Genomic DNA, 16,535 nt, shown 5'->3' with positions numbered 1-16,535 from the left:
TCAATAAAATACACTAGAAAGTATTGAAAAAGGGGGCCTCACTATTCAAGCGTCGCCATTAGCTTGGATGTATGTAAAGATGATTTGAACCCATAGTTGTTGCATAAAAACCTTTGTTATCTTTACTTTTGTTGTCAAAATTATTATTATAATTTTTTTAATGGTAGAAGTAGAACCTAATCCCTCACAATTATCATTTAATAATATGTTAATTACCAAACACTATCATTTTTTTTATTCATACCTAGTAGTGATTTAAATTTGAAAAGCGACAAAACCAGAAACCAATTTTTAATATATAACAGACCAATTATTATTATTTTTTTTTACGGTGAAATGTAAGGATCCATTTAAAAAAAAAAACACCAACATTACAATGACTGAATTAGAAACGAAAATCACAGCAACATTATAATTGCATTCAGTCTCTACGTCTCCTCCTCCTCCTTGTTGCCTTTCGCTGCGTTCCCAACTTCTCCAGAATCCATCCGATAATTCCTGTGCTGAAGTTGAACCCGAGAACCAATCCTGCCACAAGTCCGCCCGCATAGCCAGTCAGAATGATTTTCCAATCAGATGCGCCTGAAAACAGGGACTCCTCCGAGCCTTCAGTATGATCTTCATTTGTTGCAGCTTCACCACTCTCACATCCTTTGGACAATGGCTTTCCACACAATCCTGAGTTGCCGTCGAAAGAAGTATTGTCAAATGTAGCAAATTGCTTTCCTTGTGGTATAGGCCCTGTAAGGTAATTGTCCGAGACATTGAAGAATTCGAGAAATGTGAGCTCAACCAGTTGTTCAGGAATCCGTCCTGAAAACTTGTTATTTGAGAGATCCAGTGATTCCAAATTTGTTAGATTGCCCAAACATGACAGAATAAGGCCTTGGAGATTATTGTGCTGGAGGTTTAGAACTTGAAGTCCCTTTAAATTTGCAATCGATGCTGGAATCGCCCCAACAAATCTATTATTTGAGAGAATAATGCCCGCAAGGATATCCGGAATCTTTTTATATGTCATCATTCGCCCTTTGCTGCTCATTGTCATTGAGTAGTCATAAGTGTTAAGTACATTATTGGTCACTTGTCCATACGAAGAAAGCACATCTTGCAGATATCTTAGCTCACTTGTATTGACAATTTTCATGGCATTCCAACACAGGAAACTCTTTGATGGAAGCTTTCCAGTAAATCTGTTGTTAGATAGGTCAATAATGCGGAGTTTAGAAAATCCACAACCAGTTCTGGGTTCTTCTATAACACCATAAAATATGTTGGATCGTAGGATGAGAACATTCAATTTTGGAAGAGTTCCTAACCAAGAGGGAAAAGTGTCACTAATCTGGTTGTTCCCAAGACTAAGAAATTCCAACTTTGAACAGTTAATCAATGATCTTGGAATTCTTCCTTGAAACAGATTATGGCTTAAATCAATCACGCCTAATCTACTTTCTTTAATGAAAGTATTTGGGATGGTCCCAAAGAAGTTGTTCCTCTGCAAGTCGAGCACTGAAAGTTCATCGCTGAAATTGCCTAAACACTGAGGAAGCAAGCCACTTAAGTTATTGTGAGACAAAACAAGGCTTTCAAGAATATTCAAATTGCATATCCACGATGGAATTTCCCCTGTTAAGCTATTGTTTGAAGCTAGATAGTTAACAGTTCCGAGGGGTGGAACTGGGAGTGGTCCTTGTAAATTATTAGAGCTAAGATCAAAAGTCACCAAATCACCGATATTCCCTGGAAGAAGAACAGGATGCTGATCAAACCCGGTTAACAAGTTATGCGAAAGGTTCAAGGCATTGAGATTATGCATATTGGGGTCTAACAACCATTTAGGTACTTTTCCCTGAATTTTATTGTCAGAAAGGTCCAGGACCACCAAATGACTTTGGTTTTCCAAGAAATTTGGAAATTTGGTAAGATTACATGAACGTAGTCCTATGTACTGAATTTTCTGTGAAGTGGTATTATAAGTGACTTTGGTGAGCACTGACAACCTATTTAATGAGAGACCTAAAACTTCCAAATTTTTCCAGCAAGTAAGTAAAACATCTAACTCTATCGTTCCACTAAAAGAATTTCGAGCCAAGTCAAGGACGAAAAGTTGGGTAAGATTCCTAAGTGAAGGTGGAATTTGACCTGCAAAATTACACTTGGCGATATGTATTACTTCCAATGACCTAAGATTTCCAATGGAACCAAGTATGTCACCGGAAAAATTATTCAATCCAAGATACAAAAATTGTAGCCGGGTGAAATTACCAATCGAATGTGGAACTTTGCCCCAAAAACTACATGACCTTAGATCTAATAGCTTCAAAGAACTGAAATTTCCAGTCGACCATGGAAACTCACCCGAAAATTTATTGAATGAAAGGTCAAGTTTTTCCAAAGAAAAAAGATTTCGAATGGAAGTAGGCAACTCACCAAAAAATCCATTTTGTGAAAGGTCGAGTTCTTTCAAAGAACCAAGATTTCCCATGGAAATAGGCAACTCACCAAAAAATCTATTTTGTGAAAGGTCAAGTTCTTTCAAAGAACTAAGATTTCCAATGGAAATAGGCCACTCACTCGACAAAACATTTGCAGAGAGATCTAGTTCTTTCAAAGAATGAAGATTACCAACGGAAATAGGCAGTTCACCTTGTAATTCATTTAGTGAAAGGTCTAAATGAAGGAGCTTCGATAGATTACCGAGTGAAGATGGAATTCTTCCTGAAATTTGTAAAAAAAAAAAAAACACATTGCTTAAGTAGAAAATTAAAAATAATAATAAATTTTACTAATGAATTTAACATCGCAATTGGCAATATTCGAGTAATATATATATATTTAACAATAACATGCATGTATATTAATTAAGGAGAAAATATATAGAATTTAATTACCTTGCAATTCACAGTTTCGAAGAGAAACAAACGTCAAAGAAGATAGATTTGCGAAGTTATGAGGTATCGTTGACTGAATAGAAACATCACCAAGGTCAAGTGTTGTTAGATTGCTTAACTTCTCGACTAAATTTACGAAACTGGGCTTCTGAAGTTCAAGTCTACCACTAGGAACATCATTTAGTGATAAATCAAGGGACACCAAGTTGGAGAGCCTTAGAATTTCTGATGGTATTTGGCCAGATAAAGAAGTTCCAGAGAGGTTCAAGTATGATAACCTGGAAAGGTTGATGATTTCTGGTGGGATTTCGGAGGAATTGAAGTCATTCAAAGCAAGATTAAGCCACTCAAGATGGACAAGCTTGAAAAGGCTGCTGCTAGAGTTGATAGAACCAAAAAGGCAGCTGTGGGAGAGGTCAAGCTTGATGACATGACCAGTGTTCTTATTGCAATGAACGCCGTCCCAAGAGCAGCAATCAACGTTACCTTCTTCTGGCTTCCATGATGCCATTGTAGGACGACAGTCAAATTTCCAAGCATAAAAATCACCACTGATGATGCTTTCTTTGAATTGCAACAAAGCAGAGCGCTCATCATAATGGCAGAGTGGCAGCATAGAAGAAGTAGTGACGTTAGCAATTGTTAAATTAAAGAAAATGAAGGGAAAAACTAACCGTATGAATATTGTGAATAAACATATGGAGGATAAACCCATAGTTTTCTCAAAAATAAAATTTGTTTAGCTTTGTAGATATGAAGAAATTTAAGGATCTTTGGTTTGCTTTTATAGGCAAATTGCAGCAATTCAAACATTATAGTCATTGGACTTTTTTTATATTTTTAAAGTCAACAAAACTTCGTCTTAATAATATTTATTTTATATTATTTGATGTGATGTCGTAAACTTTTACCATTCCGTCACCACCGAAAATACGTTTATAGCAAACGTGAGGATTAATTAATTAGTAAATGCAAACAATCGCATCAATACGGTGTCGGGCTGTTGGATTTTTAATTCTAACTTTATTCTTTTTTTTCTTTTTCTTTCTTTTTTACTTTTCACTTCACTTTAACAATCCTGGATTGTGGGAAAAAAGTTCATTCCTTTACATCCTTTTTTCCACATAAATCTACTCATAAAAGAATTACATAAATGATTTCTGAATCTACAAAATGGAATCAAGTGAATGCAATCTTCCAATCATTCATATTCCCCTTTCCACATAAATCAACTCATAAAAGTGATGCTTACAATTATGTCCAGATTCACACCAGTATAGCAAAATAAACTTCTTTTAGATTTCCCAAATAGACGCTGTTGGTTATTTTGCAAAAAAATTTCAGGATCCAAGTAAAAAACATAAAATCTAAAATAGGGTAAAAGCTTATAACGAACATAAAACAAAATAAAGAAAGAGTACACATTATGCTATAAGTGTTTAAAGAAAATTACGTACAGTGTCTTCTATGTCTCCTGTTTCTCCTCATTGTTTTTGGCCATCCCAAATTTCTCAATCACCCTCCTGAGTATTGAACAAGCAAATATTATTAGTTATAATAAATAACTTAATGATGATAATTTTTTTGTCACCAAGTCCTTATCAAAAACCATTAGACTACTCTTGCACTGGTGTTTACCGTATGTGTAATAAATCAATCTTTTTTTTTTTGGTTTGAAAAAATGAAAAACATAATTCCGAAGTGGTCCAGACCACTTGAAATTTAAAAAACAAAATGATAAATATTATTTGGATAGGATATCAACTCAAAATACAAACAACTGGCGAAAAATGGTGAATTCCATTCCCTAACCGAAGTTTATTAAATAAATAAAAAACTAGTGAAAAAAAATGATAATTAAATAAATTTTAATGGAAACAAAGTCACAATAGTAGAAGTGACAATTTTGGGCACCATTAACTAATTAATCAGACACAAACACAAGGCAAATTAATGAATTTGGATTTACTAAAATTGACATGATTTTCAATTTAGATCAATTACAAACCTTTTATTTAAATTATAGTCAACAGACGATCAATTTCAGAGACTCAAGACTAGTAATTAGAAGTCTTTGCACACTCTGTACATATGCCGTGTCAGAAAATTATTTCTTAGTTTTTAAGATAAGAATGACGAAAGAGAGATGTATTTTTGGACACTGTTGTTCTAAGTCAACTAAAATTAAAATTGGCCATATATCATTATAATGGATGTTAAGATAATTTGAACTCATAGTTGTTGGATAAAAAAACATTGCTATCTTTATTTTTGTTCACAGAATTGTTATTAGTATAGTTCTTTTAAAGTTCTCAAAATTTTCATTTAAAAAAAATATGTTCCTACAATATACCCAAAAAAAAAAAAATTGAACCCAAAAAAGAAAACAATTTTTTAAAATATAACACAGATAATAATGGTGAGAGTAATTTAGGTCAATTCAAAATCGCTAATTTGGAGTCAGATTCATTTATTAATTGTATCATAAGTTACCATCTCTGTGTCTATGGCGTGGCAGAGGCTCACGGAAACTCCAGACTAGTGAGTCTATCGTTACTTAAAAATGCATGAATGGCATGGATGCAAAAGTAATAAAATTTGGAACTGATGATTAAGCCATTAGCTAACAATAATTAACTTCTGAAGAGGCAACGTCCCACCCAAAAAAAAAAAAAAAAAATGATTTAATGTGTTATTAACAATCCATCCAGAAAAAAAAAAATTATTCAATAGGATCTATCGAACTTGACCTGCGTTTATATTTCCTTTCATTTTCTATAATTTTTCATCTAATGGGTCAATGAATTAATTTGCTTCTTTTTTTTTTTTTCCTCCTTTCCCCACTTGTATTTCCCTTCACGGCCCGTTGAGTATTCTGCATTCTCGAGGGTATGTCATTGTCTTGATGACTTTTCACTACAACTCTAAAATTTTCCTCCCCATGGCATGTTGATATTAACTCCAAATTAGCAATATTATCACTGTCACTCTTCTTTGTAAACTACGCACTCGTTGGTTGAGTGATGACACCTCCTCAACTTAATTATTCTCAGGGTCAAGAATTTGAGTTTTACTCCTAGATTTCTTAGCCGATCTGCCAATGCGCCAATTTGTAATGAGCTTTAGCTGATGGTTTCTGAGATGGGCTCTAATTAGTGCACCTAAAATGCAACAAATATCTCACGTTAACAACCCAAAGTTCCATAATATCATGCAAAATCATTCTAGAAGTTAAAATTAGGTGTTAATTCGATACAAACACCAGAAAAATTAATGAAATTTGGATTTACTAAAATTGGCATGATTTTTTAATTTAGATCAATTAAAAATATTTCATTTTATAGTGTCGGATTCCCTATAAGTCGTCATAACTCATTATCGAGACGATCAAGGCCGGCGGATAAAGACTCAAGACTAGAATTAGAAGTCTTCGAGTATCAATCATATGTGGTGTCAGAAAATTCCTTCTTAGTTCAAGCCAACTAAAGTTGAATTCGCCATATCATTATAATGGATGTTAATATTGCTAACTTGGAGTCAAAAGTCATGCGTTGATTGCATTTGTATTGTCTGAATGACTAGGACGTGGCAAAGGCTAATGGAATAGATCTGCTTCTTTTTTCTCCTTTCCCCACTACCACCAGTTCACTTAACTTTTCCTTCACGGCATGCTGAATGAGATCTTCTACTCCATCAGTGCATTTAGGATTAGATTTCTAATTTGTCCGATGTCTCTGCATTTTCTTGAACTCTCTACTCTTCCTCGTGTAATTAAGGAGGATTAAAGTAAAAGAAAAGGGTAGAATCAGTTATCCCTATTTGTTGCACTAGCTATCAGATTTCCATATTATAGTAATTATTGGCCAAAAACATAATTTTTTATTTAAATTGTCAAAAAGACTTGAATGTTCTTATCCTAAAATAAGTTCCATTAAAACACTCATGATATTTATGGCATGGTCCTACTTAAACCAGTAAAATCTCTTGAACTAATTTAAAGGTTCAATCCTGCTCACATGAGTAAGGAGAGGATAGGGTATTTGTTTAAATTTTATTGTATTGAATTTTGCACTTTCAATACTTCTACGTAGTTATTACGATTTCATCAAGTTTACGATGTTAATGATCAAACAATACACTTTCTAAACTAACTAAAATAGTACCTAGCTAGCTAATTAGATAACGGATTAATGGAATAGATGTGGATGTCTAGTTTTAGAGTTTGATTTTTTTTAAAAATTAATCAAAGAAAACATATTTTTAATTTTGGGTTATTGTACTATTAATTAATAATTTAATTAAAAAAATTTATTTATTTGCTTTCATTCTAGTTGTTGAAAATGCCTTTAATAGGGGTTGGTTCAATATTTGGTTAGACTCTGATTTCATGCCGGCGATCCAACTCCTTCTCTTCATCCCTCTTTGACCATTTGCAGTGTACTTGCATTGCAAATGTCTGTAGTCAAACTTGGGTCTTCAATGTACTCACATCCCTTGGTAGGATTTCTCTCCTTCAAAGATTAACGCTCTTTCTTCTCGAGATGCAAATGGCTTTTCAAATTGTCATTTTTGTTAATATAGGTCCTACATTCATGGTTTTCTTAAGATTTTATATCATCTTAGCTTTATGCATTTAAAGAGTGAGATTTTATATCACCTTAGCTTTATGCATTTAATGAGGGATAGGGTTTACTATATCCCCTAATTAATTGTGTTAAGTCTATTTTTTATAGAGTTGACATCTTATGGCAAGTTTGGTAAATTGAAATTTTATTTACTGAATTTCATGTAATAGTGAAATGGCCCGCCTCGAACCCCAGGGTGAGTCTATTTAATCTCATCAAAACTGGATTGATAATAATCTAATTAGTGAAAATTCTGTCGAAAATTCGGCAAAGTCTCCTTTATAAATATAACACTCCCAATCTGAAAATATGTAAAACAAGCACTTCTAAAATAATTCAATTTATAACAAACTCCAATGATCAACATCCTCAACCAAAATGCTGAGTGTTTCTCAAGATATCTCTAGAGTCTCAAAGGATAATATTATAATTAATATTAATATACCTCAGTTTATTCTTAATCCCAAAAGAACAAGATAACTAGGATGTCCTAACAAAAAGCATCTATATCTTCTAACACCATCACGTGGCCAAGACTCAAAATATATTTACAGTCGCTGGGTCAGTCTGGTGTACCTGTAACCTCCAGGTGGGGGGGGGGAATATAATAAAAACGGGATGAATATACAATTCAATGAGTGGATAGTAATTTTTGAAAATTAATTCTTACTTTAAAAGAAATAATCATATCATTTCCAAACACGATTATATCAAACCATATGCGAGAAACCAGTAATAAATTATTTAACATTTAAATTAGATTACTAACCATGAAAAGTATATATAATATCATACCTAATAACCATGGAAATCATATCACGATATCATATAGAATACACAGATATGAAAATCATCACCAAACAAGTACCTAGGGGAATAATCTCGTCGTATTCGGACCTCAACGGATGGGCAATGAATAATATTGCGCCAATTTGTAATGAGCTTTAGCTGATGGTTTCTGAGATGCGCGCTAATTAGTGCACCTAAAATGTAACAAATATCTCATGTTAACAACCCAAAATTCCATAATTTCATGCAAAATCATTCTAGAAGTTAAAATTAGGTGTTAATCCGACACAAACACTAGAAATATTAATGAAATTTGGATTTACTAAAATTGGCATGATTTTTTAATTTAGATCAATTAAACATATTTTTAATTTTTATAGTGTCGGATTCACTATAAGTCGTCATAAATCATTATCAACAGACGATCAAGGCCCGCGGATAAAGACTCAAGACTAGAATTAGAAGTCTTCGAGTATCAATCAATCTAGATGGCAAGCTCGATTTCAGTCAAGTGGTTTAGGTCATTGCATGTTCTATGCGTATGTCGTGTCAGAAAATTATTTCTTAGATAGGAATGACGAAGGAGAGATGTAAATAAGAGCGCCATTCTATGTCAGTCAATGTTAAATTCGCCATGTCATTATAATGGATGTTAATATCTCTAATTTGGAGTCAAAGTCATGCTTCAATTTAGGTATTTGTCTTTAATAAATCTGATTCTTTTTTCTCCTTTCCCCACTACTACCAGTTCACTTAACTTTTCCTTCACGGCATGTTGAGTATTCCGTATCCTCTAACAGTGCCTTGAATGAGATCTTCTACTCCATCAATGCTTCTATGCCGTGTTTCATTTGGGGATTAGATTTCCCAGTACGTAGACAGAGAACTCTGACTCTGTTGTCCGATGTCTCTGCATTTTCTTGAACTCTCTACTCTCCTCGTGTAATTAAGGAGGATTGAAGTAAAAGAAAAGGGTAGAACCAGTTCTCCATATTTGTTGCACTAGCTATCAGATTTCCATGTTATAGTAATTATTGGCCAAAACATAATTTTTTATTTAAATTGTCAAAAAGACTTGGATGTTCTCATCCTAAAATAAGTTCCATTAAAACAATCATAATATTTATGGAATGTTTATAACTAGAATGAGTGCTCCTACTTAAACTAGTAAAATCTCTTGAACTAATTTAAAGGTTCAATCCTGCTCACATGAGTAAGGAGAGGGCATTTGTTTTAAATTTTATTGTATTGAATTTCAAACTTTCAATACTTCTACATAGTTATTACGATTTTTTCAAGTTTACGATGTTAATGATCAAACAATACACTTTCTAAACTATCTAAAATAGTACCTAGCTAGCTAATTAGATAACGGATTAATGGAATAGATGTGGATGTCTAGTTTTAGAGTTTGATTTTTAAAAAAAATTAATCAAAGAAAACATATTTTTAATTTTGGGTTATTGTACTATTAATTAATAATTTAATTAAAAAAATTTATTTATTTTCTATCATTCTAGTTGTTGAAAATGCCTTTAATAAGGGTTGGTTCAATATTTGGTTAGAGTCTGATTTCATGCTGGCGGTCCAACTCCTTCTCTTCATCCGTTTTGGACCATTTGCAATGTACTTGCATTGAAATGTCTGTAGTCAAACTTGGGTCTTCAAAATAGTCACATCCCTAGGTAGGATTTCTCTCCTTCAAAGATTAACGCTCTTTCTTCTCGAGATGCAAATGGCTTCTCAAATTGTCATTTTTGTTAATGTAGGTCCTACATTCACTACTAGAAAAATGGGCTACCATGACAGAATTTTTGTGATAGATATTAGAAAATTAGTCATTTATCACAAGAATACGATAGACACATGACAGAATTTTCATACATCATAAAGCCATGACAGATTTGTGATAGAGTTTTTATATATCAGATAAACATGATAGCATATTAATATTTAATCAAACCGTGAGTTTTAGATGGAATTAATTTGGGCATGAAATGACACCGTGTAACAGATTTAAAAAATTTTAAAAATAAAATTTTTTATTTAACATTTAAATGCTATCATTTAACTATATTGACTAAACCACAAAACAATTCTAAGTGTTGGCACCTTTGACTTCTCACCTCATTGGCAAGGGCTGAGAAACCGAAGCAGTGAAACCCCTCAAAATCTAGAATTAACCTATTTTAATCTACAAATTGGTTTTAAAACCCATTGCATGGAAACCAAAATCATATGCTATTGAAGGAGCCTTCGCGTCCTTATTTTGAACCCAATGTTTTTAAGAAATTAGCATTGTTAGGTGTCCATGTGATAAATGTCAGAATTTAGCATTTCATAGGCCTAAAGAAGTGAAAGATCATTTAATTATATGGGGTTTTGATATGTCATACAAAACATGGGTTTGGCATGGGGAAGATATCCGCAACAAATCTCCTGACAATATAGGTTTCCAAAATGACAGTGGATATATGGATTATGATGGTGGTAATACTGTTGAAATGGTTGAAGATGCTTTTAAGGATTGTGATAGTCGTCCTAAAGCATTAAAAAAACTATTAGAAGATTCTAAAAAGCCTTTGTACCTTGGATCAAACAAATTTACCAAGTTATCAGCTTTAGTTAAATTGTACAATATAAAGGGCATATATGGATGGTCTGATAGTAGCTTTTCAGATTTGTTGAGTGCTCTTTCTGACATGTTACCGAAAGGAAATGAATTGCCTGTATCAATGTATGAGGCCAAAAAGACAATGAGTGCTTTAGGCTTAGAGTTATAAAAATTCATGTTTGTCCAAATGATTGTATACTCTATAGAAAAGAGTATAAAAGCCTTTCTAATTGTCCTACATGCAGTGAATCTAGGTGGAAGAAAAGGGATGGTAGTGTTGCTGCTTATAGGAAGGGGGTTCCTGCAAAAGTGTTATGGTATTTCCCTTTTATACCTAGATTTAGGCGTATGTTTCAGTCCTCACAGACTGCCAAAGACTTGACTTGGCATGTAAATGAGAGGGAAATAGATGTTAACCTTCGACATCCAGCTGACTCACCGGCATGGAAGTTAGTTGATGAAAAATTGCCTACCTTTGCATTAGAGCCTACAAATTTGTGTCTTGCCCTATCAGCTGATGGCATTAATCCTCATAGCTCTCTTAGTAGTACGTATAGTTGCTGGCCGATTCTTCTTGTAACATACAATCTTCCACCCTGGTTGTGTATGAAACGAAAATTTATGATGTTATTCTTATTAATTTCTAGTCCACAATAGCCCGATAATGATATTGATGTGTACTTGGCACCACTAATAGATGACTTGCAAGCTCTATGGGATGTTGGTGTGGAAGCTTATAATGCCTATAAAAAATAGTTCTTTAATTTACAGGCTATGCTATTGTGGACTATAAATGACTTTCCCGCTTATGGGAATTTGTCGGGTTGTACAGTCAAGGGTTATTATGCTTGTCCTTATTGCGGTGAAGATATGCCAAAATGTAGACTTAAACACAGTAAAAAAAAAATGCTTATAACGGCCATCGTCGTTGGCTTCCTCATGATCATCCCTTTTGAACTCAAAAGCAACATTTTAATAATAAACATGAAAGAGAGCCTCCTCCGAAACCATTGAACAGCGAGGCCATTTTTCGAAAGGTGGAGAGTATTGAAAACAAATGGGGTAAAGTGAAAGATAAAAAGCGCAAAAAAAGAGGCAAGAAAAAGGATGATGATGATGATCGTGTTTGGTGGAAGAAAAAATAAATATTCTTTAAGTGAGAATACTAGAAGTACTTGTTTATTGATCACCAGTTAGATGTTATGCACATTGAAAAAAATGTTTGTGAAAACATCTACGGAACATTACTAAATATACTAGGAAAGACCAAAGATGGCATTAAGTCGAGGTGGGACCTAAAAGTTTTAAAGATTATTGGCACTTGATGTTAAAGAAAATAATCGTACTTTCTTTCCTCCAGCTTGTTACACCTTGACCAAAGAAGAAAAGAAAAGGTTTTATAAAGCATTAAAAAGCATAAAGGTTCCTGTAGGTTATTCTTCAAATATTAAGAACCTAGTGTCAATGAAAGACTTAAAACTTTAAGGTTTAAAGTCTCATGACTATCATGTTCTCATGCAACAACTTTTACCTATTGCTTTAAGGTCTATCATATCAGATCATGTTAAATATGCCATTATTAGATTGTGCTTCTTCTTTAATTCCTTATGCACAACGGTTGTTGATGTGACCAAACTTGACCAAATGGAAGAAGACATTGCGCTGACCTTATGCTTGCTTGAAAAATGCTTTTCATAATCCTTTTTTGACATAATGATCCATTTAACCACCCATTTAGTTAATGAAGTTAGACTATGTGGGCCGATATACTTAAGATGGATGTACCCATTTGAAAGGAACACAAAAGGCCTATAGGCTTATGTTTGAAACCGTAATAACCCTGAGGGATGCATAACAAGGAGTTACATTGTCGAAGAGGCTCTGGAATTTTGTGCATAATATGTTTCAAACATGCTTACAATTGGGCTTCCTCTTGGACATGTTGAAACCCCTTCAACTGATAAGCCTTTGCCTAGTGGAAAATTTGAGCAAGTTGATCATTCCTTAATTCATCAAGCACACTTGTATGTGTTGCAAAAAACAAAAGAAGTTCAGCCATTTATTAGGTTTGTTAATGTTTTACCTTTAATTTGTTCCTTTACTGAATTATTTTTAAAGAATTTGAACAATAGCTTAATATGTATATGTCAAATATGTAGTGAGCACATTGAATGGCTAAAGGGTCATCATTCACAAAAAGCCAAGAATGAGAGATGGTTGAGCAAAGAGCACAACTGTAACTTTTCAACTTGACTTAATAAGAAGGTTAATAATATATGTTCCATTATATATTCTTTTTAGCAAATCTATTGTCATGTTTATACAATTATTCATTCATTACGATTATTATTATGTAGGTATATGAGATAATAGATGATGATGAACATGTCTCAGACACCTTGATGTGGTTATCTTAAGGACCCCATCCTTTTGTAGTTAAACGCCCAGGATATGACATCAATGGATATCGTTTCCATACTCGAGAATGAGACGAACAACGAGTTCATCAAAATAGTGGAGTTAGTCTTATTGCAGCAACTTTACAAGTTGCAAGTGCCAAGGACAAAAATTCTATCGTTTGTGACATGTCTTACTATGGAGTTCTTAACGAAATATGGGACATTGACTACCATATGTTTAGAATCCCTTTGTTCAAGTGTGATTGGGTTCAAAATAATGGGGGTGTTAAAATTGATGAATTTGGCTTCACTTTAGTGGACTTAAATCACTTGGGTCATAAATCAGACCCATTTATATTGGCTTCACAAGCAACACATGTCTTTTATGTACTAATCAACTTGATAAAAGATGGTCAGTTGTAAGTCATATGCATCGTAGAGGTGTTCCAAATAAGACAAGTGATGAGGATATAGATATCATGATGGAACACAATCCTTTGACCAGTGGGTTACCAAATATTGAAAATTTAAATGATGCGAATAGATATGCAAGAGATGGCAAATATGGCATCTAGATCGATGCTTGAAAACGCTGATGGCGTTCATTGCTTATATGTCTTATAATAGTTTTGTGTTACATTATCTTTTATTATTATATGTTCCTTGTATTGACTTTAGATTATTGTTTTTCATTATTTATACTTTATATAATGTTCTAATACTAAATGTGGATTTATTGCAGAAGCAACCTTATGGATAAAGGAAAAGGACTTGCTGATGAACACTCTAACAAGGAAAGTATTGATTATTCGGGTAATAAAGAGGTTCCTGATGATGGTAATTCAAGTGATAAAGAGGTTCCTAATGAGTTTCCTAATTCAGAGGATGAAAATGATATTCCAAAGAGTAGTTCCACTGCGAGAAGACCAACTAAAAACTCTGGTAGGATGAGGATGAGTGGTGGGAAGCTTATAGTCACTTACAATGGGCTCGGTGTACCTGTTGGCACTGAAGCTACTGAATTAGCAAGCGTTATTGGGCTTTTGGGACGTACTTCTATCCCAGATATTAACCAAGAATAGAGAAAGGTTACTCCATATTTAAAGAGCCGTTTTTGGGAGTTTATTAAGGTAAAATGATTATTTATATTTATATCTCAGAATTGAATAATGTATATGTTAAATTATTTGATCATTATACTATGTATTTTTCTCAGGAACGTTTTAGTGTTCATCCAAATAGTAAGAAGCAAGTTTTTCAAGCACTTGGTAGTGCATTTAGAAACTTTAAGTACTTTCTCACCAGAAAGTATATCTTGCCACACAAGCACAATCATAAAAGGTTGAAGAGGCCACATTTTCAGTACAGTCATATTCCTCAAAATGTTTGGGATAAATTTGTGAATTTTAGATTGTCCACTGAGTTTGAGGTGAATACTTTTAAATGTTAAACATTTAGGCATTTTATAAAACCATCTTTAAATCTAATTAAGGATTGTTTTATGTAGAGAATTAGGCGTCAACAACAAAATAAGAGGGCTAAGAACAAGTGGAACCATCGTTTTAAGTAAAAAAGGATATGCTGGATTGCTTGATGAAATTGTAAGTAATATGATACTAACTTGACCATTCTTGTATAGCTATTGGTATAGAGATGGTTGGTTTGATGATGATAAATTGGTAAACCTTTGGTTTTAATTTACTACTTAGAATTCGTGGTTAGTTAAGGATGCATACCAGCTATGATATTATTATTATTTTAAACTACAGTGCTCGGAAACTGGACTTGTCAAAACTAAAGTTGACAGGAGTGTAGCATGGAAGCATGCTAGGAAGATGAAAAAATGTGAATATGACCTTGATGTTGAATCAGTTGTGAAGAAGATTGTAAGTAATAGCAAGTTTTTTTTTTTTCAATTAGGCTCCATTGGAAAGAATTTGATATTCATCAATATGATTATTATACAATTAGGATGCACTAGAGGAGAAATCTAAAAAAAGAGAATTTAAAGCTTATGCAAGAAATGATATTCTTGCAAGTTCAATTGGAAAGCCTGCCACTTCTGGACATATGCAGGGTGTTGGGAAATTTATATCGCCTAAGATGTACTTTGACACCCCAAACAATTTATTTCAAATGCGACAAGAGAGACTAAACATACTAGAGAGGTTAGATAAGCAAGAAGCAGAGTTGAGTGATCTGAAGAAGAAGATTAAAAAGTAACCTCAACATTCAAATGTTGGAAGCTCAAATTTTCCATTAAATGAGCAAATAATTGAAGATGAAGTTGAAGAAATGATTGCTCGTAATGAGGACAAGGTATGATAGAGATTTTTGTGCACAATTAAGTTAAAAAATGACTTAAACATTTTATTTTAGACAATTTTAGCCGTAGTCAAAACCGTAATTACAATCTTTTTTTGTTTGTTTTTTAGGCTTGTCAATCGATCGGCATGACAAGGAATTGATCACCTGTAAAGAAGAAGCATGAAACACTGACAAAGAAAAGGCAATTACCAAGGAAGAAGAAAGAATCACCAAAGCAACAAGGGATTGTTGATTTTCCTAAAGACAAACCAGGTGTTGTGCAAATTTTATTGAACTCGCAAGTGCACGAATTTATTGTAGAATATATTAATGGTGATGAGTGTCGATCCCATGAGGAGGTGGATTTTAATTATATGTAGAATTAATTTTGTATGAGGGTGGTTGGATTTGTGGTGAAAGTGACTTAGATTATCCTAAAATTGGAATTGAAATGGCGAAAATAAATTGAAGAGAAATCTATTGAAATGACGTACTTGGGTATCTGGATCCGTATCAACATGCACCATGGGCTAAATATTCCTTATTAATGCCAATTAAATCATGAGGGGGGTTTCCACACCTCATGAACCACGCTCTAATCAATATGGTGCTAAGAGTTTATCGTGCCAAATAATAATAACCTTGTACTAGGGAGCCGGTGAAAGCAAGGCGGTATCTAGACAAGATTATTATTATTTATCGATGAGAAGTCAAAATATCCAAAAAAACTAGAGGGGAAGAGAAAATAAATTTACCAAATAAAGCTCATGACACATGTTGAGACTCCACCTTCAACCCAAGCTTGAAAGAAAATTAGCTACTCATAATTGAACTAGGGGCAAAATGGAAATTTACTAAAATACGTAGAAAATACAAGATGGAGAAGGAATTACAGAAAATGGAGTCCAAA

The 16,535-nt window shown here is 33.5% G+C and overlaps 1 protein-coding gene and 1 long non-coding RNA gene across 3 annotated transcripts in view; one reads left to right on the top strand and one right to left on the bottom strand.

The window, feature by feature from the left end:
* Positions 1-260: 260 nt before the first annotated feature.
* LOC102616952 (receptor-like protein 7) overlaps positions 261-16,535 on the bottom strand; it is a 74,953-nt gene continuing 58,678 nt past the window's right edge. The window contains exons 1-2 of one of the 2 annotated variants that reach the window (XM_025096564.2): positions 2,892-3,652; positions 261-2,718 (exon numbers count right to left, since the gene is read on the bottom strand). In XM_025096564.2, the coding sequence (XP_024952332.2) occupies positions 422-2,718; positions 2,892-3,606 (3,012 nt within the window). In that variant the 5' untranslated portion in view covers positions 3,607-3,652 and the 3' untranslated portion in view covers positions 261-421. Of the gene's footprint in view, positions 2,719-2,891; positions 3,653-16,535 lie in introns of those variants that run through there. The other variant, XM_052441568.1, reaches the window with a different exon arrangement.
* Positions 2,304-16,535, top strand: part of LOC127902480 (uncharacterized) — a 66,467-nt gene continuing 52,235 nt past the window's right edge. Inside the window, exon 1 of the long non-coding RNA XR_008054821.1 lies at positions 2,304-2,452. This is a non-coding gene — a long non-coding RNA (uncharacterized LOC127902480). The remainder of the gene's footprint in view (positions 2,453-16,535) is intronic.

The sequence above is a fragment of the Citrus sinensis genome, chromosome 5 (assembly GCF_022201045.2).
Source record: "Citrus sinensis cultivar Valencia sweet orange chromosome 5, DVS_A1.0, whole genome shotgun sequence".
Classification (NCBI taxonomy): Eukaryota; Viridiplantae; Streptophyta; class Magnoliopsida; order Sapindales; family Rutaceae; genus Citrus; species Citrus sinensis.
Note: the sequence above shows the minus strand (reverse complement) of the source record. Positions and strands in the feature narration are given on the sequence as shown.